The sequence below is a fragment of the Dermacentor albipictus genome, chromosome 6 (assembly GCF_038994185.2).
Source record: "Dermacentor albipictus isolate Rhodes 1998 colony chromosome 6, USDA_Dalb.pri_finalv2, whole genome shotgun sequence".
Lineage (NCBI taxonomy): Eukaryota > Metazoa > Arthropoda > Arachnida > Ixodida > Ixodidae > Dermacentor > Dermacentor albipictus.
Window position 1 is genome coordinate 43,963,751 of NC_091826.1, and position 23,078 is coordinate 43,986,828.

The 23,078-nt window shown below is 42.8% G+C and overlaps 1 protein-coding gene and 1 non-coding gene across 2 annotated transcripts; one reads left to right on the forward strand and one right to left on the reverse strand.

Annotated features, from left to right (window-relative positions):
• Positions 1-962: 962 nt before the first annotated feature.
• TRNAA-AGC (transfer RNA alanine (anticodon AGC)) lies at positions 963-1,035 on the reverse strand. The gene has a single exon. It is a non-coding gene; the product is annotated as a tRNA-Ala (tRNA).
• A 3,412-nt stretch (positions 1,036-4,447) lies between these two features.
• On the forward strand, positions 4,448-22,491 carry LOC135922002 (uncharacterized). The gene is made up of 7 exons (XM_065456407.1): positions 4,448-4,587; positions 7,149-7,343; positions 8,169-8,477; positions 9,791-10,005; positions 10,411-10,570; positions 10,964-11,060; positions 20,571-22,491. The coding sequence occupies exons 1-7, from the start codon at positions 4,575-4,577 to the stop codon at positions 20,614-20,616; spliced, it is 1,035 nt and encodes a 344-aa protein (XP_065312479.1). The 5' UTR covers positions 4,448-4,574; the 3' UTR covers positions 20,617-22,491.
• Positions 22,492-23,078: the final 587 nt, after the last annotated feature.

The following is a 23,078-nucleotide window of genomic DNA, read 5'->3' on the forward strand; positions in this document are numbered from 1 at the left end:
TTCGATAGCTATCATTTTAACTTCCTGTTTGAATAATTCCCACACAGCAAAGAGTGGCAAGTCCTTGCGGCATGACGCATGAGCTATAAGCTCAGTAACACGATTTAAGAAACACTCACGCGAAAGTAATTGGTTATTAAACTTCCACAGCTCCCAGCACATACGCCGACTTTGATACCGACGGCTGCCAAACGATGCTGAGACTAAGCAATGGTCACTAAAGAATATAGGGTGCACAGTGTAACCATAAATAAGAGGTAGTGCGCTAAGTGAAACATAAATTCGATCAAGCCTTGCATGCGAGGTGCCCTGGAAGTGCGTATATCGACATCCTGCCTTTTCATTTTCCCCAATGTCCACAAGCTGATAATCACATATCAGGCGTTGCAATGCATCACTACTTGGATCATGTCTCAGCTTCAGTGACGTACGATCTTGCGCGCTACATACACAATTAAAGTCTCCAAAGAGGACCAATGCACGATCAGTACAGAAATGATGTTCTAGAGATAAGAAGAAGCACTCGCGTTCACGTAACTTGGTCGGAGCATAAATACACACAAATCTAAAGCTCATACCACTGATATCCATATCGCAACAGTATAGTGGTCAGTATCCCCGCCTGTCACGCGGGAGACCGGGGTTCGATTCCCCGACGGGGAGTATTTTTTTTTGTCTTTCATATTATTGCATGTCACAATTCATCTTATTCAACATAACACGAAATCTGCCACTGTAGTTTATCAAGGGCATAAAAAAGAAGTTTCAATTATTACACACGTAACGCATCTCGGTCCTTTTAGACTGAGATGCGTTTTTTTTACTCGTAAACAAAAATAATTACTACTGAATTACTTAAGCCTTAATAAAGTTTTGGAAACACGATACACTGGCGTTAAAATGCGTGAAAGCCTTCATGTAATTCTAGAAGCTTGCGCTGAAGAAAAAAAAAAAGAAAAAAGTGGAGGTGCGGGGTATCGATCCCCGTACCTCTCGCATGCTAAGCGAGCGCTCTACCATCTGAGCTACACCCCCAACACGGTGAAGCTGGCCTTAAAAATGTGCTTGTCCACTGTCTCCTTTGAAATTAAAACGCAGATCTTAAAGGCCATGTTTTCACAGGCTGAAAGTACGGCACGCAGTTTCGGAAGCCAGAAAAACGTCGCTGACGTCGACTTTTGGACGCCACCTATTCGGTGGTCAAGAAAGGCAAAACGAATCATTTTCAAACAAGTATTACACGACATTTTCGAATATCATAAGTTTTGTTTTATGCTATTTTATGAGTCAAATTAAGGTTTGGGATTTCCGAACTCAAGGAAAGATAGTCGCAAGCCAAAAACCGAAACCGGTTGCAAAGAAAGCTGTTCAATTATTCAATACGCTCCAAGGCCTGCCAGTATATTTTTATAGGGCTTAGAGGTCTATAGGACCTTCATTTAGTGCAATAATAATAATAATAATAATAATAATAATAATAATAATAATAATAATAATAATAATAATGATGATGATGATAAATGGCCAGATATAATAAATATCAAACAGAAGGTGATCTTGTTTGTTTAATGAAAGTGTATATATATATATATATATATATATATATATATATATATATATATATATATATATATATATATATATATATATATATATATATTCAATTGATTCAACTACATATTCAATTGATATTCAACTGATTCAATTTTTCATTGATTAATTTACGCCACATATTTCAATCTGCTGAGTTCGCACAGCGTATCCACTTGGAACGAATTGTCTGGGCCGCATGCACCAGTTCCGAGACATCAAAATTTTCGGTGTCCGATGAAATGATGGCGTTCAAGTTACTTTTTTAAGAAACCGCTGTTTTAGGAATTGAAGCACAAAAGAAACTGCAACACCAAGGCATTTCGACGGACACCTGCTTTCGCAGGTTGAAAGTACCGCACGCGATTTCGGAAGCCAGAAAACCGCAAACTCACTCTCTCTCTCTCTCTCTCTCTCTCTCTCTCTCTCTCTATATATATATATATATATATATATATATATATATATATATATATATATATATATATATATAAGGTGTTTTTTTTTAGCTGCACCAAATTTTTTTTTTAATTGCCTATGGCAAATAGCGCAGTCCTAACCCCTGATCTAAATTATTCGAGGCTGCCATTACTTCTACGGGAATTCACAATGTGGAATTAATTGAATAATTAACGTGCTTACGCTAATTAACTTTTCAACTGATTTTTTACGCCACATATTTTAATCTACGAACTACAGCCGCTGAGTCATTCGCACAACGTATCCACTTGGAACGAGTTCCCTCGACAGCACCAGTTCCGGGATATTAATTTTCATTGTCCGACGACATGATGGCGTTCCAGTTACTTTTTTTTTTAAGAAACTGCTGTTTTATGCATTCAAGCACCAAAGAAACTGGAACACCAATGCATTGCGACTGGACACTTTGACCAACCATTTAGTTTAACCGAGCTGGATACGTTCCCTCCATTCAATCCGGCCTAAACGTACATACATTTGTGATTAGACCCCAGTTGTGTTTGTAAAGTACCTTACAAACACAACTGGGTGTACCCAAAAGATGGATACCTAGCACGGATATAATTCTAATTGCGGCATCTGGCAGTCAGATTACGACACTCTCTTCGTAAGCATAATATTGTGCAGGAGGACTTGTCCTTGCTCAACTGAATTGCCCAAATTTTCTTAGCTTGTACGCGGCACTTCTTGTGTTAGATGTTTGTTAAATAAGTTTAACTATGCGATCAAAATAATAATAAAGCTTAATGTTGCGTTTTACATGTCGAATAGACCGTTGAAAACATGGCGTGTTTAAAAATGCCAATCCGTAAAAAAAAAAATTTCTAAAGCGAATGACGAGTCCGTTCTCGAATACATGGAGCTAGCACTGGAGGACGTCATCTGTGGTTAAGTTGCAATCCATTTCCCACTTGTGCACCGATTATTTCATACCGAAAAAAAAATGGTTCATCGAAACAAGCATCTCGGATCAATTAGTATATAATTGAGCTCGTTCGGAAACTACGAAGAGGCTGAAAACGTAAACCATTTCCAACACAACAAAAGCTAAAACAAACACTCACTGAAAAAATTAGAGAAGGAAGGCAGTTTTATTATTCCGACACATTTACGGTGATTTCTGAAGACTGGCCCTGGAAAATTTTTGTGCCACTTGGACCTGAGTGATGAGCGAATAATTGATGCACGGATAATTCATAATATAACAAGCTGCCGAGTTTAATAACTATTTTTTCTCTGCCTTCTCCTAATGGAATCTCTGCTCTCCGATTCTGCCGACAATGCAGAAACCGGTGGTACTATTAATCTTGTAACGCACGAGGGCGTATTTTCTATGCTTCTAAATCTGAAGAAAAGAAAGACAGGCCGTACTGGCGATATTCCGGGTGCTTTCCTTCGTCGATATGCCGATCGAGTGGCTTAAATTCCCTGTTTTCTTCTCGTAAATTTTCGCTCATCCATTTCTCGTGGTTTCATCATACTGGCATATCTGAATTAAAGCCCCTCCATTAGCTATAGAGAAGCTTTAGTTGTGCCGATCCTTAAGAAAAGTGACCCAGCTTTATACTGGCAAAATATCGCCCCGTACGTATTACAAACGAGTACCATCGCATGCAAGTTTCCAGAGAATTTATGTCAAACTTAATGGTAGAATCTCTTGAAAAGTGCAACCTCCATGGTAGCTCGAATTGTTGACGCAACATTGTCGCAATTTTGTCAACGTTGTCGAACGTTACGCGATATTTGGGCAACGTTGAACAATTATATAGTGCACGAACGTTTATGGCCGTTGCATTTTTATGTCGAAACAATGCTGTCAAATGTGGATGGATGTTGGCCCACATTTGGCCACATGGCTACAACATAGTCGCCGCAACCGGATACTTACGGCAGAGGCAAACTTAATTTAGGGGATGCACAAATAAAAACGTTTCCCAGCTAATTTGCAATATACACGATTGCTGCAACATTGCTCGTTCTGGGTGCATGCATGAAGGTGCATCTTCAAAATAAGCATATTTCAAAAAGGCATCTTCAAAATAAATTTATCCAATGTGTCATGCTAACTGTATGTCTTGCATAAATTATCCTATTTGCACGCTCTTCATAATACTGCGGGTTGGGTCGGCGGCAGTAGCAGCAGAGAGGCATGCTGCATATAAAACTAAAACCGAAACGAAGAGCATTTGCATATACTAAGCGCTTAAAGAAATGTAGTTGGCAGGATATTACTACTACATTAAGCAATGATGCTGCATTGTGCTATATTATTTTGTGTTTGTGAGATTGCAAATTATTAATTATTCATCCTAGATTTCGCATTATCTTATTGTCAGAGACTCTGCCGACTAGCGGCAGTCCTACGGTCACTGACATCAAGAGGTGGCGTGTTTTGTTGTTGTTTTTTTCCACTAAATGTAGTGGAGGTTGTGCTTCTCTGTGGTTGTGCGTGCTTCCCTCGGCCTTCGCGGCGCAAAACTCAAAACGAAATTTGGCGTGCTATCATGGAAAAACACGGTTAGTCTTTTGTCAGTATACAGCATGCTTTAATCGCCCTGTTCGTACATGACAGCGCTACAGATGAAACACAGAGAAAAGGAAAACCACAGGACGAGCGCTCGTCCTATGGTCTTCTTTGTGTTTGGTCTGTCGCGATACCATATCCCAATGGAACCAGCATGTGTTGGTGGGCTAGTTGGTTAAGCATGATTACAAAGACGACGCCGAATAAAACAACACACGAAGAAGGGGGACTTCTTCGTGTGTTGTTTTATTCGGCGCCGTCTTTGTAATAATGGAACCAGGCTCGCCGGGGCCTGCGCGTGCCAGGGGGTGTTCGCGTAAAAAAATTGCCGTTTACATGCGCCCTCCTGGAGCAGTGTTTATAACTAATCCAATCTATCGTCTTGACGCCGGCTCCCTTTGCGCAAGCTGCACGAGGGAGCCAATCGCAGTCGCGAATTTCGATCCGTATCGGGCTTGATCACTTTCAAAAGTGGTCATGTGCGTGGCGCAGTCGGCTTATCACGGTTGCACGGCGGAGTCAACTTATCTTGCTCATCGGTCACAGACGAGGATGACGTATGCGGCTTTTCTTTGTGGGGCACAGTACCAGGCGCTCTCATATCGCCTAACGCCGAACATATGTTTTCGAATAGCACTGATGGTGACAGGGCAAGTCCCTATGTCGTAACTGCACACAGTACCGAGCCTTCTGTTGAGAGCAACCTGCACATGTGGGCAGTCGCTATACAGTGCCAGCTTCCCACCTGACTTCTCTAAAGGTGCTGAAGCCTTTCCACCCGGCGCTACCTGCAGATGCGAGAAGATTACTGAAGACTTTGAAAGAAACTGAGTCTGAATGGAGTGGAGTGTACGATTACTTTGGAATAACATCCAGTCTAACAGAGCACATTTCAACAGAGTGCCAGACGCTCTCATTAATTGTAAATGTGGATGGGCTTCCAATTGTCTGCAGCTCTCGGAGGCAGTTTTGACCAATACTCGTGTTAATTAAGAAAAATCTCTGTTCTCCTTTTGTTGTTGCCCTTTATGAGGGACAGCAATCCCGAGGACATAACTTCGTACATGAAAGCCTTTTACAATGAGTCAACTCTTTAAAGAGCTTGCTAGAATAGGACTTTGTATAGCGGCAAGTCATATGCTGCGAGACTTACTTCCATTTGTGTGTGATGCCCACCGGCCAGGGCTTATATCAAGTACATAAAGGGGCATACTGCATATTCTGGTTGTGAAAAGTGTGCACAAAAGGGCGTGCTCTCTGTTCTAGAAAAGAAAGTCGTTTTTACGGGACAGCCCCATGCGAACAAATGAGGACTTTCAAACCTTTCTTCAGAAAGATCACAATCACAGCGTGCACCCTTTCCAGTGCCAAGGTGTTGGAATGGTAACCCAGTTTTCTCTCAATTGTATGCATTTGGTGTGTCCAGGTAAAATGAAAGAGCTGCTAGTTCACTACTGGGAGTCAAGAAAACCATCCTAAAAAAAATGCGCTCAGGCTCGAAAACTCTATTTGGCTGCCACACTTTTTGGCTTTGGCGCCACAGTGCTAAGTGACATGAAAGGAGGCCCTGGTTGTTGCGGTTCTTGGAAAACTGGAAAGCAGTAGATATCAGGAATTTTCTTCTCTGCTATGGGCCAGTTACCATGAAAGGAGAGCTTGAAAAAAAGCTTTTGATCATTTCATGATGCTCAGCATCTATATTTTCATTTTTGCTTGTCCAAATATGCTGCACACAATGCTTATGCTATTGAGAACCTTCTGCAGCAGTTTGTTTCTGAGGCTGGCTCACTTTATGGCAAGGGTATCTATGTGTACAACGGGCGTTCTCTGCTGCATCTTGCTGATTATGTCCACCGGACTGGTCATATGGATAAGTTTTCTGTCTATCGAGATCTTCCTATTCAAGCTGAAGACGCTAGTCAAGTCAAAAGCCCAAGTTCTTCAATAGACTTTCAGGTGTCTTCATGAACAAAGTTGCCTCAGTGAAGGTAATTTGCCTGTACCACATTAGCTTCCCTAGCTTTCTGGAGAGCACTGTAGTGGTCCTGCACCATTGGGTTTCACAGGCCATCAATACTCTATTCTAAAGATTGAGGGCACTGTATTGAAGAACATCAAAATGGATGACCGTGTCTATCTAAAGAATGGTCGCATTGTGTTTATATCCAAACTTCTCGAGTCATCCCCTGCAATCAGCCTCTGTGGTTGGTGTCTTAGAGAACTAACAGACTTGTATTCGTGCCTAGTGCCATCATCCCAGTTATTTATTTTTGCTGCCAAAAGACTTTCACAAGGGTTAGCAGTGCAGAATTAAGACGGCACTCTACACAAGCGTGTTTGCTTGGTATATGGAGAGGGCTGCAAGGTGTTTTTCAGCCCATCTGCTCACGCACAGTAGTGTACTAAACTGAAGTGAGAGAACTGGTGGTGAGTACATGCAGCCAGACTCCTTACAATACAGAACACGAATAATGCAGCACTGCTTGAATAGTTTGCGTGCTAGTACGACGATTACTCATTCTTGTGGTTACGTTCTTGTGTGTTGTCTTTCCAGGGGAATCGGCTTACAGCGTTGTGCATCTCTCTAAGCAGAATGAGGTGTCCACTGTTCCATCTTCTTGGGTCGTTGGCGACAAAGTTTCGTTGCCGCCATACCGAAGCAGCACACGACTGATCACTGCAATTAAGGATAATGAGGAGCCTTCAGAAGGCTGGACCAGTTATCATTGCAGAGTGCTTTTCAAATGTGGTGAGTTCTCGCAAACCTTTTCTTTTTTTTTTAGAATTTCGAATAGATTCAAGCAATTCTTGTACCCACAGCCAGGTTGTCCATTTAGAGATCATTTTTCACTAGAATTCTTATTCGAATCGCATTCAAAGCACAGCAACGTCCTTTACATTAACACTGTCTCTTCCTCATGTCATTATGCCATTGAGTAATTTCATCAGGGCAGTTCAGCTAAATGTTTTGCTGCTCATTTTTTTGTTAAATATAATCTGATATTGAGCTGAAATTCGATTTACCTAAGAATAATAGGAAAATGGCTAGGAAATATGTCAACAGGGCTGCTATGCAGGGAGCTCAAAAGTTTCATACGAGTTTGCACAAGCCAGAGCATGTGCTACAGCTCACACAAACTTGGCAGAACATAGCAATTATAGCATGTGGCTAGTGTGGAACACACATAATAGAGCCTGCACCAAAGTGCATGCAGACTGGTGAAACTTGATACCCCTAGCTTTTTGTACAGTGACCCAGGCAAAGCATAGGGCAACAAAATTTTTTTTTATTCTATGCTTTCTGTCGAGTCATGATAACAGGAATGTAAAGGTAAAGAGCAAACTACAACTGTTGTACGAAAGGCATGCATTATACTGAGCTAAGATAGAGGGCTGCAAGAGACATGCAGATATTGTGAATTTTGGACTTTAAAAGTATTGGTGTGTTATGTTTTCTAAGGTTTTTGCGACTGTCTCGCAACAAAAAAAGGTAATCCTAATGCTTCTATGTGCTTTTCTTGTCTCTGTTGACTGCATTAGGTCATAAGCATATTGTTGTACTGTTACTTTTCAGCTGACTATAACGACGCCAGGCTGAAGGAACAACGGGCCATACAGGTGTGTGATATTGACTCTGATGATGGATGTCATGAGCCAAAGAGGAGGCGAGCACAGCAACAGACTTCATCCGATGAAGGAGGTGTTTGTGCTTCAGATACTGAGTCTGTGAGCCCTATACCCGGACCACCACCCTCAAAGTTTCGGAAGACAGCACCTTCGGAAGGCGCGACTATTCCACTCCAGCCAACCACACCCACCTCACAGCCAGTTGCATCCACTATGCAGGCATTGCCAACAGCCAGCGTTCAAGCTATCCTGAAGGGTAAGCCAAGATGAAGCGGCCAGCAATCTTAGAAACTATTGTAGACGAGTGCACCATAGCTACTGAGAGGCAGTCAAGTGATAAGTTATATGACAAGCATTTTTATTTCAGATACTGCTGCCACTTTACGGTGCATATTATTTACACAGGAGCTATGTCATAGCCTTTAGGTGGCTCTTATTACTATACAAACAGTGTGCAGCATGGCAGGTAGAAATTGTATTAACCATGAACAGGTAAAGTGGCGCCCTGGAAAGGCGGTGGAGTCGGGTTTGATGCCCGGACCAGGACGAATTTTTCTGTGGCTGCAATGATTTACTTTTGGAATTAAGTAAACAGCAGTTGTCTATCTGTCTTTGTACTGACTCAAGGAGACCTGTGTGAGCTGAAGTTAGCTTTCATTCTGATTTAGTTATTCATTTTTTTATTTATTTACAAATACCAGCTTTATGACTTGGTTTGCTAAGGCTTCCTTGTAGGACAATCATTTATTGAATGTTTCACCCTGATGAGAGTTTTCGAGTGTCAACTTTTCAGTGACGGGAGCATATTGGCAGCCGTATTTCATTGCCACTCCTATTGAAAAATCCATGACCCATAACTCCCACATTCAATAATCAGAAATGAAACACAGGATCCCATATGCCATATGATGTTCTTGGATATAAGAGTTAAGGGGAATATGGGATTTTTTCACTAGGACGGTAACACATTAGCAAGAACCTTGTTCACATTTGCATATTAAAACATTAGCGCAGCTCACTGATCGCAGTAGCAAACAAAGTGTCATGTGTAGCAATTTTGATGTCAAGAGGTTGAAAGCTTGTTTAGCTCTTAGAGTAGCAGGCATAGCAGTCTACGCGGGAAACAATTTGCTATCTCCTGTTTTCAGGGGTGAAAGTTTGTTAGGTTTAAAACCCAGTACCCAATTGCCTTCATTGTTAGCCATAGTTGGCCATGGTTGTAGGCTTGTTTTGTGCGACTACATTTAAGAAATGGAATTACTTTGTACTTACCATTCAAAATGATTGTCTTTTGGAAATTTTTTACATCTAGATACATGTGTGGCAATTGTCTGCAGCAGCTTTTAGAACTTTGGAATTATAAAACACTAAATTCTCTGTAGCTTGTCCTGTCACAGTAAGAAGGCAGTTTGCATTTTATTACCTCTCATATTGAAATTGTTCCTATCACTGGAGAAACAAATCTTTGATGACTTCTCATTTCAAAAGCTTTAATGAGCACCGGTATGTACCCTTGTGTGTTTGCCTTTCTATTATTGTAAAACCTGTTTTATTCTTAATTTTACACAGTGCAAGAAGAAACTTTTAAACTGCTGAAGGAGATGAAAGCCCAGCTGGATACACTGGCGAATGCTGTGCAGGGACTGGAAAATCCTGTCGGACCAGAGCAGACATCTGGCGGTCCTGTTGATAGTGGCATGCTTGATTTGCTTCCTCTGGCCACTCACCATGACCTTGAAAAGCTGGAGCAATGCCTTCACATACCGAAAAATAGGACTGAACTTGTAAGTTTTATCTGTATTTAAGTTGATTCACTTTGTGATGTTTTTTAGGCACTTGCTGTCGATGGCTCAGTGGCTGAAGAGCTCTGTCGTGGGTTCAGTGTCGCCCATTGTGAGCGCATTACGATGGAGACGAAATCTGAAAACATTTGCACACTAATTTGATTTGGGTGCACGTTTAAAAACCCCCTCCTGGTCGAAATTAATGACCAGCCCTCCACCATAGCGTCCCTCACCCCCCTGTGCATCAGTACAGCAGTACCTAACTGTGCTTCTGTTCGTCTGTAGCACGAGATGAGGCTGTGCAGTCAGATATGGAAGCATTCTTTCTTGCATTATGCCACGGTGCTTACTTCACTAAGCTTTGAAATTGAGTTCTCTTTCTCTACCCCCCCCCCCCCCCTTCAGGTGACTTACTTTTCTCAGTTGGGAGGCCCTTCTCTGCTGAAAGCTGCGCGACACCTGATGAGAAGATGCATGCGAGATGTGTTGGCGCAAGATTTTTCGCTAACAGGGAGGAAAGGAAAACGCCCGTTTAATGACTTGCAGCTGCTCCAGGTTGCAACTGGTACGTTTGATCCAATTTTGTACAACTTCTCCGGGCATGTCTTGCTTTATTTGCGAGTTTCGTGAAATAGGGATTGTCAGACTGCATTTTCAAAAAGCCTCTTGTCGTTGAAACATGTCAATGTAGTCTTCTTTCATATTGTTTAAACGATCTTGTTTGGGCGAACACTAGGTTTTCAATTTTGCTGTTGAAGCATTGCAACAAATTTTATGACGATGCTTACATTTGAGCTTAAGTCCTATATGCATTCCTGGGTCACCAATATAAGGATGCCATGATTTAAATAATGGGAAAGGCAATAAATGGAAGACCTTTGTTTGAATGATGCCTGCTTTCACTCATTTGATCATTTGGTAGTATTGCTCTCCTGATCTTTTTTTTTTGTATTTTCAGAAGCATTACAAAAGGCATTCACGACAGCAACGGAGGCAGATGTGCACGGTGGCATTGCAAACTGGCTACGGTATGCCCCTTCACGACAGAAGAAACGGTACACAACTTTTAGTGCAGTTCATAGGCATCCATTTCTGCAGCAAGCGTTGGCATTCTGCCTCAGCGTAACTGCACGAACGAGCACAGTGAAAGATGAAAGCAAATGCGGAGCGAAGCGTGAGGAGAAAAGCGTAGCTCTCGTTTGTGCGCTTGAACCGGTTAATTACAAGTTTTTTAGCCTAAGCTGCTTAGGAAACCATATTCAAATGACAGGGACAGTAACTTGAATGAGTCCTGAGCACATTAAAGGTCGAAAGAAAACGCATGCACTTCGAAATCAGCTCATTCTTCTGAACAGTTTTCCACAGCGTCAGTCATACAGGGCATTTTTTTCTTCCTTTGCATGTTTTGAAAATCGGCATAAGGTGAAGTAGAAATGATATTTGAGTCAGTGCGTAGTAGTTGTTTCCTAGTTCACAAAAATAGGCAGGTTGTAAGCTTACTGCAACTTTCGGAAATGTAATTGTGCACCGAGCGCTCTCAATAGTGCGTAGCGCATAATGTGTACTGTTATCGTTTTCATTGTGTTTGTCACTGTTCGGCAGTAGTCCCACGGTTACAGTCTTTTTAATTGAGGGTATTTTGTTTATAAAGTACTCTTAATAGCTTTGCTTAGGAGAAATAGTTGCACTGCATCTGTGGATTATCATCAGCCAGAGTTCCTTCCAAGAACTGGAAGATATTGTTACGTAGGAAGACGCAGACGAAAAGCTATATACAAGTATATTTACAGGGAAATATGCCACACTTGGCCAAGAGGCAACAGCCCACGCTAGCCTCTAATCGTCGTCGTCGTCTTCACACTGCTCGCCTCTTCGCGATCGCAAATACTGTTCCGTTGCAATATAGTAAGGCACTTATTTAAATTTTTATCTGGCTTTGAAGAAATGCACTTATTCCAAGCCCTCCCCTTTTACTACCCCCACCGCCTCCATCCCCTATGTGCCTTTACAGTATAAAGGTATGTATTCTGCAGATATAAAGGTATGTTTGGGGTATTTCTACGCCTACAGGCTCTAAAAGCAGACTATAGCCAGAAAACCTGAGTTAGGTGGTTCCATTTGTAGAGATGCAGGAGAATGGGTGAACACTTATTTAAAATTTCGCTTTTGTTGCAGGAATGCAGAACAAACTTTTTCTTTGAAAGGCTTGCTGTAACTGATTTGAAGCATGTCCTGTAGTAGGATACAGTGGAACCCCGGTTATACGTCCCCCGGTTTTGTGACGACCTGGGTTTTACGACGGATTAGCGCAGTCCCGGCAAAGTCCCCACAGAAGCAATGCATTAAAAACCCCGGTTATCCAACACAATTTTACGCCTGACCCGCGTTATACGACAACTCTCGCGAAGCATGGGACGGAATGGCGGACGAAAGAAAAGTGCCGTGGGTCCCTTTCCTCACTCCGTCTCTTCCCATGCGGAGCGCTTGACACCGCTCGACCGGTTTGCTCTCGCGCAGCTTTCTTCTCTGCCTCGTCTCATAGTTCGTTTCTCTCTCTCCCACCAGCAGCTGCCCGCAACACTTGCTGTGCTGAAATAGCGCCTTTTCTTCTCCACAATCACTTTCTCCCTCTCTTCTCGGTGGCGTCACGTTGGAGAAGCGTTTCTCTCCTTCCAGTTTCGCAGCAGCAGATCGCCGACAAGGTAGTGCAGAGAGGCCCAGGTTTATCGCACATGTTCTTGGTCATAATCCTAGCAAACAGTGTTCAGCGGAGGTTTTGAGTTGTGTGGACCAACGCGACGCACGATGTCCCGAAAGCAGACAGTTCCGTCGCTCGGTGATAAGCTGAATAGTATCATCAGCAGCAGCACCCTGGCTACACCGACTACAGGGAAAAGGCCTCCCCCATACTTCTCCAACTACCTTGGTCATGTGCTAATTGTGGCCATGCTGCAAACTTCTTAATTTCATTCGCCCACCTAATTTTCTGCCGCCCCCTGCTACGCTCCCTTCTCTTGGAATCCAGTCCGTAACCGTTAATGACGATCGGTTATCTTCCCTCCTCATTACATGTCCTGCCAATGCCCATTTCTTTACTTGATTTCAACTAAGATGTCATTAACTCGCATTTGTTCTCTCACCTAATCTGCTCTTTTCTTATCCCTTAACGTTACACCCATCATTCTTCTTCCCATAGCTCGTTGTGTCGTCCTCAATTTAAAGGGAAGCTGAAACGGTTTTCAATTTCCATGAATTGCTGGGATTGGGAAAAACAGACCTAATAATTTACGGTTCCGAAATTTTTTTCTTCGTTTTGTTAATATAAGGGGCGGAAATCGCTTTCTAAATCACCCCCGCGGGCACGCCCCCATCGCTTCCCGGAGCGCCGGGTGAGGTGGTTGCCAGAGGAGAGAACCGGCGAGAGTGACGTCATTCGCGTGGACCGAGCTGCCGGACCGGCATGCTGGCATGTACTGGCATGCCTCTTTCCGTCCTGCGCTTTACTGAATGACGCTATGAGAGATCTGCCGCCGCCGCTCACGTTTGTTTTCTTTTGCGATTTTCGTAAACTGTTCTTTCGTGAAGCTGCCCGTTGCGGCAGCTTCACGTGCATGCTCGCGTGAGCAAACGCCGCTGGCACGCTGCGATGCATAGACGGAAACGCGCGCAGTAATAAATTTGGGTGACCGGACTTCGTGTGTAGCTTCCACAGCATTGCACCTGAGGTATGAAATGGAGTATAGGCTTGGCTAGTGACATTCGACGTACGGTTGCAGTTATCGTGTTTACCACACGGCGGTGCTAAAACTGCCTAATATCTTTATGTCAACACTAGCATGGAGCACGCATACCGATTCTTGATCAAGCCACAATCGCAAAGTCGTCAAACCATAGCATGAATATTGCACATATAATACCTCTGGCCATCTCTGGATGTGTATGATAAGCAACTTCCGTGACTGTACCTTGCAGCACTGCATGTGCGCGCTTTGAAACGCGGCACTTATGTTCGCGATCGTGTATCAATACGCAAAAAACAACGGGACTTTAGACAAGCAGCGGCAAGGTGCTTGACATTGCGGAATTGCACCCGTGTTTACAATCTAATGAGAAGTCAGTGCTTCGGCATTCTTCCAGCAGCAAGTTCCCAGTGACACTTTAGCGCATTTTTTCTCCCGTCATTGGAACGTGCAGCTACATGAAAAAAAAAAAAACATATGTACCAGCTAAGATTTCCAACGTGCGAGAAGGTGCACAAATCGCTCTCGCTGTTGGCACACTCACCATCGTTTTCCGTATCGGCTGTCGGTTCAAACATGTACAGTCGCGATCAATTTGAAGGTAATCGCTCAAGCGGCGACCAAAACTAGGAGCAGCACCACGTTACGTCATCACCGTCGGTCGAGAGGGAAACATCAGATAGCTCCCCTTTCTCTCTTTTGATGTTCCCTGAAAAGCTGTCACTCCCGTCACCGTTCACGGCATAACCTGTGAATTCATTTTGATTGCGTTATGAGCTTTTGCACAGAGGCGTCATTGTTAGCCAAGATATGCACGAGGAAGCGATGCACACAGATCATTGCCATGAAAGGGAAACAAGCACAAAAATGTGGCGAGTTGGTATCGGGGGTGATGGTTGCAGCCTGGAAGAGCATAATAGGGGAAGAAGGCAGTGCAATTTTTATCTTCGCAGTTCCAAAATCGGCTGCTATGCTGCTTGGAAAGCCCACCGGTCGATGCTCGCGCGATCACCTTCAAATTGATCGCGACTGTACGGCGAAAATACAAGCTGTCCGAGACAGCGAGAACGTCCCATAATGCTTACAACTCAGCTATGAAGCCAGAACAGAACAGCATGCTACGCTCTGAAACGGCAGCGCCGACCGACGACTGTTCGCTGTTCATGAACAGCGAACAAACAGAGCGGCGCCGACCATCACGGGCAACAGCGGCGTTCGCGCGATGCCCTGAGGCGCTGGTGCGCATTTTCTTGAAAAAACAGCCGCTTGCATTTGTTTCCGCCCTTTTTGAACCAGATATTCGTGTTCAGGGGACTCAAAACTGTAGAATGCCGCAGAGAACTCATTTTTTCGAAAAGTGTTTCAGCTTCCCGTAGAACCCTTTTCGTAAGCCTCCAGGTTTCTGCCCCGTACATGAGTACTGGTAAGACACAGCTATTATACACTTTTCTCTTGAGGGATAATGGCAACCTGCTGTTCGTGATTTGAGAATGCCTGCCAATCGCGCCCCAGCCCATTCTTATTCTTCTGATTATTTAAGTTTCATGATCTGGATCCACGGTCACTACCTGCCCTAAGTGGCTGTATTCGCTTACCACTTCCAGTGCCTTGCTACCTATCGCAAGCTGCTGTTCCCTTCCGAGACTGTTAAACATTACTTTAGTATTCTGCAGATTAATTTTTAGACCCACCCTTCTGCTTTGCCTTTCCAGGTCAATGAGCATGCATTGCAGTTGGTCCCCTGAGTTACTAAGCAAGGCAATATCATCAGCGAATCGCAAGTTACTAAGGTATTCTCAATTAACTCTTATCCCCAGTTCTTCCCAATCCAGGTCTCTGAATACCTCCTGTAAACATGCTGTGAATAGCACTGGAGAGATCGTATTCTCCCTGCCTGATGCCCTTCTTTATTGGTATTTTGTTTCTTTCTTTATGGAGGACTATGATGGCTGTGGAGCTGCTATAGATATCTTTCAGTATTTTTACATACGGCTTGTCTACACCCTGATTCCTTAATGCCTGCATGACTGCTGAGGTTTCGACTGAATCAAACGCTTTCTCATAATCAATGAAAGCTATATATAAGGGTTGGTTATATTCCGCACATTTCTCTATCACCTGATTGATAGTGTGAACATGGTATATTGTTGGGTAGCCTTTACGAAATCCTGCCTGGTCCTTTGGTTGACAGAAGTCTAAGGTGTTCCTGATTCTATTTGCAATCACCTTAGTAAATACTTTGTAGACAACGGACAGTAAGCTAATCGGTCTATAATTTTTCAACTCTTTGACGTCCCCTTTCTTATGGATTAAGATTATGTTGGCATTCTTCCAAGATTCTAGTATGCTCGAGGTCATGAGGCATTGCGAATACAGGGTGGCCAGTTTTTCTAGAACAATCTGCCCACCATCCTTCAACAAATCTGCTGTTACCTGATCCTCCCCAGCTGCCTTCCCCCTTTGCATAGCTCCCAAGGCTTTCTTTACTTCTTCCGGCATTACTTGTAAGATGTCAAATTCCTCTAGACTATTCCCTCTTCTATTATCATATCATTGTGGGTGCCACTGGTACTGTATAAATCTATAGAACTCCTCAGCCACTTGAACTATGTCATCCATATTAGCAATGATATTGCCAGCGTTGTTTCCTAACACATACATCTGGTTCTTGCCTATTCCTAGTTTCCTCTTCTCTGCTTTTAGGCTTCCTATGTTCCTGAGAGTATGTTCAATTCTATCCATATACTTCCTTATGTCAGCTGTCTTACGCTTATTGATTAACTTGGAATGTTCTGCCAGTTCTATTCTGGATGTAGGGTTAGAGGATTTCATGCATTGGCGTTCCTTAATCAGATCTTTCGTCTCCTACAATAGCTTACTGGTATCCTGTCTAACGAAGTTACCACCGACTTCTATTGCACACTCCTTAATGATTCCCATAAGATTGTTGTTCATTGCTTCAGCACTAAGGTCCTCTTCCAGAGTTAAAGCCGAATACCTGTTCTGTAGCTTGATCCGGAATTCCTCTATTTATCCTCTTACTGCTAACTCATTGATCGGCTTCTTATTTAGCAGTTCCTTCCATTAGCTCCTCAGGTCTGGGCTAATTCGAGTTCTTACCATCCTATGGTCACTGCAGCACACCTTGCCGAGCATGACCACATATTGTATGATGCCAGGGTTAGCGCAGAGTGCGAAGTCTATATCATTTCTAGTCTCACCATTCGGGCTCATCCATGTCCACTTTTGGCTATCCCGCTTGCGGAAGAAGGTATTCATTATTTGTATATTATTCCGTTCTGCAAACTCTACTAATAACTCTCCCCTGCTACTCCTAGACCCTATGCCATATTGCCATATGCCACGAAAGCCAGCATTGCCCGTGACGTTAAGATACCCGAGTCTTCGCTTAAGACGATCCTGACAAACAAAGCGGTGATATTACAGAATGCCAACAAGTTCGGGCTCAAGCCGAAAGCGGCGAAAGAAGGACAGGATGAGAAGTTAAAAAAAGTTCTCGTCAAGTGGCTGCATCAAGTATGGAGCTCTGCGATCAACGTTTACGGCGCCATTCTAAAAGAAAAGGCGGAGCTTGTGGCACTGCGTCTGGGCATTGACGACTTTCAGGCATCAAACGGGTGGCTGGATCACTTTAAAAAACGATACATGATTGTGTACAGCTGCTCCTCCAGAGAAAGCACTTCCGTGGACGTTTCGGCGGTGAACGAGTGGATGGAGTCGCTACCGAAGATGATTGCTGCATACAAGCCCTGCGACGTTTTTAGCGCCGATGAGAGCGGTATTTTTTACCATATCCAGTGCAAGCAAAGCCTTCTGTTTAAGGGTGACAGCTGTCATATTCGCAAGCATAGTAAAGAGCGTGTGACGGCACTCTTCTGTGCTAACGAAGAGGGTTGCAAAGCCACAGGGCTTTTAAGAACTTGAAGACGCTATTGTGCAGCTACAACTTCAAAAAAAATTTGTGGATGACGTCTTCGCTGTTCAGTAATTTTTCGCAGCAGCTGGATAACAAAACGGGTGCTAAGGTGAAGGAAATATTGCTTTTTATGGACCACGCACTGTGCCACCCACCCAGTACATCGAACCTGAGGAACGTAAGGGTCTTTTTTTTTTTTTTTTAACCCAACTGCGCAAGTCGGCTGCAGCTGCTGGATGCCCGCATCAATAAATGCATCAAGCAAGGGTACCGGAAGTGTTAGTGCAGCTTCGGCTGGTGGCTATGTAGTGCAGCGAGTCGGAAACAAAGATCACTGTGCTCAACGCCATGCATTTCATTGCCAGTTCGTGGAACGCAGTGTCGCAAAGTACAATCACTATGGCTTTAAGCAAGAGACTGCCTCCTCTGCTGGGGACGCAACAACCTCGATGCCACTCAAGGCCGATGCAGGCTTTGCTGACGATGATTCCGAGGGTTTAAACCTCACCACGACCTTCGCCATGTACATAGGGGACAACAAGAATGTTGCGATCTGCGGCAAGGTGTCGCTGGCTGACGCCATCGAGGAGGCTTTGCCTAGTGCCGACACCGCTGTGCCATTGGACGAGGACAGCGACGCCGCTACAGATGCCATGACTGTGCATACCACGTTCGCCGAAGTGCTACTGGAACGGCATCTGGAACTTCATCTGCTCATGAGACGCCGCAGAGGACCTCCTTTTGGACTTTGCCCAACTCGAGCGGAAGCTCCTGGTTCACGGATCAAACAACTTCCAAAGGAAACTTACCAACCTTTTTTTAACCTTTTGAGGGTCAATGATCTAAATATACGGCGCCGCAAACAAGTCCGAAAATGGTCGATGCCGTATATTTACAGCGCCGTCTGTACGTTTAAAAAGCGCACTCATTTCCTAACTTTTTCTTTTCTGTCATATGCTGCCACTATCATTACCCACGCGCTGCCTGCCGTGACCTCCCGATTAGCGAGGCTGTCGGCCACACATCGCTTCGTTTCAAACATGCCGCCTGAGACAGACTGTGCTAATAGATTGCGAAATAGAAACACGTATAGAGCTGCATTCAAATTTCGCATTAGGAAGAATCGTAATCGTTGGAATTTTTTCATAGATACATATTATTATTATTATTATTGGTACTACATATAGCTGAGTCGTTACTATAGCAATTTCTGTTTGAAATTTCTGAGAATAGTTCTTGCTGTGTTTTATGCACTCACACGCATATATATCTTACAATGTTACTTTTTGAGTTCTAGCCCACTTTGTGATTCCCAGAATAATCTAGGCACCATCAGAAGTAAACCTAAGCATAGCACGCCTAGGATATATAGTCAAGTTATTATTGTTACTTAGTGCATTCTATGCCTGACTTGTGCATGGTGTGTTCATTGTAGGCATGCAAAATTTTATTTAATTTCACGTTTTAATATCTCAAAGCATCGCTCAAGCTATGAAGAATGCCATGAGGGCTACGATTTAATTTCTTCTGTCTAAGGTCATGAAAAAAGAGCCATCGTGGTTGGAATGTATTAAAATGTACATTACCGTGCTTTGAAATCTCAATGCATTGCCGTTTTTCCATTTGCTGCCTTAAAAATGTGGTTGCTACAGTCAAGGTAAAACAGTGACTAATATTGATAGGAACAAGCATCCCGAAATCCATTTACATTGTAATGTACAATATAAGAAATGGCTATACATAGATTATTTCCATATCTGTTTGGACAAGGAAGAGCGAAATCTAATTACAATTTGTGTTCTTGCACTTCAAAGCAGCATTACACTTTAGTCATTTCGCAGCCATAGCAGGTACACAGTGCTGTGGTCACCAGACAAGTGCCTTAAACCCTTAGTTGTCTTGTACTGTGGAGATGTAGATAACTTTCGCCAGTGCCCATACATAGAAATGCATTGATTTCCGACTGATGAAACTGTGAATGAAGCTGTGTGGCATTTTTAAAACCCACCATTAAGACAGGGAACTCACTGGTTAAGAGGAAGCTTTAGCTCGGGTGCTCCTATCTAAATACATGTAAAAGGAGAATTTGTTTTTCTCGGCAACCACTGCACTAAATTTGACCGGGTTTGCTGCATTTAAAAGAAAAACTTAAAATCTGGTGACTGTTGGTTTCGAATTTTCGAGTTAGGCCGTCAATATTTTATAAAAAATTGACGAAAATTGCAAATTTTCAGAAAACGAAACTATCAAGTTTACAACTCTGTAACTCAACAAGAAAAAATATCGCAATTCTGTGAATTGTATCTAATAGCACATTTAAAGCGGACAAAATTGATATGTTACACATGAATCTCAAAAAATGTAGTAATATGTAATTACAACTTTTGCAGAACCCTCGTAAACAATGTAACAAATTCACGTAAAATGTAAAATTACATATAATATTTGTCCGCTTTGAATGATCTAATGGATGCCGTTTACAGAACCGCGATATCTGTTCTTGATGCAGAGCTATTAGTTTGTAAACTTCATGCTTCTATTTTTTTCAAACTTCTGAATTTTTGAAAATCTTTCTAATAAAATTCAAGCCCTAAATCGAAATTCTGCTTCCGACAGTCACTAGAATTTATCTTACTCTCTCAAATGCAACAAATTTCATCAAAATCGGTCCAGGGGTTATCTCAGAAAAACGTTTTTGCGTTTTTACATGTATTTGAATAGGCCGCGTCGTAGTTGGGCCCGAGCTAAAGCTTCCTCTTAAGTAGTAATCCTTTTGTGTGTCTTTATTTTTTTTTCTTTCACAAGAAGTGGTTTGAGTCAAGTTTGTATAATAGATTCAGGTTTTGCTAACTCTGCCCCCCACCCCCACCCTTTTTTTTTCTTTCCAGAGAGGCACATCCATGCTTCGACTATGATTCTTCTCCTTCACCTTGAACACAAACTGAAATGTCTCTGCGTGCCCTCAAAATGTACTGCATCCATCACTGTGGCACCCAAACATCTTTTTGCCATTGCCTTCATCCACATCACTATGCTGGTCATCAGCCAGGACCACCACACTTTGGATGTTTCTGCAGTCACTTGTGACCAGCTCAATGCACCTCATCAGTAACGTGTGAAGCACTTGTGCCAGCTCCTGTTCTTTTGTAGCTGAACAGTTCTGTCAGGCAAAGTGAACAAAGCAGGAGGTGCACCACCAGCGACTGTGCTCAGGCCCATACTCTCCGCTGATAGGAAGAGAGGGAAATGTGTTAAATCTATGTGCATACTATGCTTGACAGGAGCTGGTAGGTGGCCTACTGGCAGTCCTAACTTTGTACTTTACTGACGGTGTGCAATGCTGACTGATCTTGTGTTATTCCTAGCAAAGCACACTTACCTCCGTATGCAGAAATGCAACTTAAGTCGAAGAACATGCTTGACTTGATTTAGATGACGCCTGGCATTCACGTGCCCAAAGACGCTCACTGCGTTTCTTTTGGCGCGTTCCCGATAGGTGTCACTCGGGTCAAGTCAAGCATGGGCTTCAACTTAAGTTGCATTTCTGAATACGGGGGTTACTGTACCAGCACTGTGAAATGTTTATTTAGGAATTTGCTAGAAAATGTTTTCGCACGTTTGAACATTTTCTGCTTGCATTCGGTATCTAATCCTATGATGTAAATGTGCGAGGCCTCCGACTATTCGCCAGGGTCATTGTGATCAAGAACTTATTAATATTCTCTCAATGTGCACAAAAGATTGTTACATTTTTTAAGTTCAGTTGCTGTCTTAATGTCGACATTGTCGAAGAAAGCCTCCATAGTCATCTGTAAAAACGAAATTTCTGTACAGCTGGTTCAATGATCCGCATTTCATTTTCAATTATGGCAGCAGTCACAGACTGCTTTTTGTGTGTTGCTGTAAAGACATTGCGTAACACAGTCTATGTCAATTTCATTCCTATACTTGAAGCTGTGAATTATCCTGGGTCCTCACTAGTTATTTAGCGTCTTGCTTTTTAGTGCAGGTTTATGTTATTTGCAATGCTATAAATGTTATTTGTACACAAAAGAACCTGCAGCTTATCCACTTTTTGACCTGTTTCCAGTACCTGAGTGTTGCACTAGTTGCTGCACTTCGTAATGCGACCATTTACGAGTGCAAAAAATCTAGTCCGAGAGCTTAAGGGTCTAGCCTTAAGGTCAAGCATGTGTTCCTAAATATAGCTAGCCTGCTTTCCTCTTGTGTTGACGTTCGTACACTTGATGAGTGGCCACACAGTTGTGGATCGCAGCCTTGCTAGGTTATTGCCAGCTTTCTTCTCTGTCACATTGTGTCTGGTCAAAGCTGCCAGGATATCTTCAAAAGGACAACTTTGGTCATAGAAATATGTTAAACTATGCAGTATCTTGTTTTCTTAATGGTATTGTTAACACCAGCAAGGATTGTTGACATTATTTCGATTTTTTAGACTGTTTTTTACCTTTTTAATTGTGCTATGTGTTGTGTCAGTATATTGCTCTGTGTAAGACGGTTTAGCCATGTCATTGATATCGGCTAGCATTTTCATCATGAATCTCTACAGCTAACTCTAATCAATACCTCTTCAAAGATTGTGAACCCTTACTGTGAAAAAATTGATGCATGGACTTCTTTCTGATATTTTGCTGTGTTCCGGACATGTGTGTTTATCCTGAGCAATATGTACCAATATCTTCTTATTCTGCACTCAAGGAAAAATTGTAAGAGGTGATTTTATTCTTGGTGATCTCAAACTTGCACATTTTTTCTGTTATCTTGTGCAATAAATCTTTTCATGATATTGTATATTGTTCCTCCTGAGCTAAGAACTTCCCCCCATGGCACTTGGAAGCTCATTGTTATCCCAACTAGTGATTTAAGCTGCTGCTGCTGCTGCTCTTCAAAACTACTTTGTAGACAACATATTGTGTGCAGTAAGCAACCCGCCGTGGTTGCTTGTCGGCTATGGTGTTGCGCTGCTAAGCCTGAGGTTGAGCGATCAAATCCTAGCCATGGCATCTGCACTTCAATGGTAATGAAATGCAAGAACACCCATAGATTTAGGTGGTCAAAATTAATCCGGAGCCCGTCACTACAGTGTGCCTCAAAATCAATTTGTGGTTTTGGCACATGAAGTCCCATAATCTAAGTTTCTAATTTTAAATCCAGTAAGGAAGGTATCATGGGGTGCACTAATTGCGTATGAAATATGCAAAAGCAGTTAGTACTTCATATTGCACAGTAATGTAGGCCGCACAGTGTGCTGTTTATATCTTTTGTAAATGTTACTACAGTCATAACGAGCAACAGGTGTGTCTGAACATAAAACGTCAGCTTTTCAGGTAATGCTGGCTTTGTAAACATTTCAAAAGAACCTGAAGCTTTATCATGGC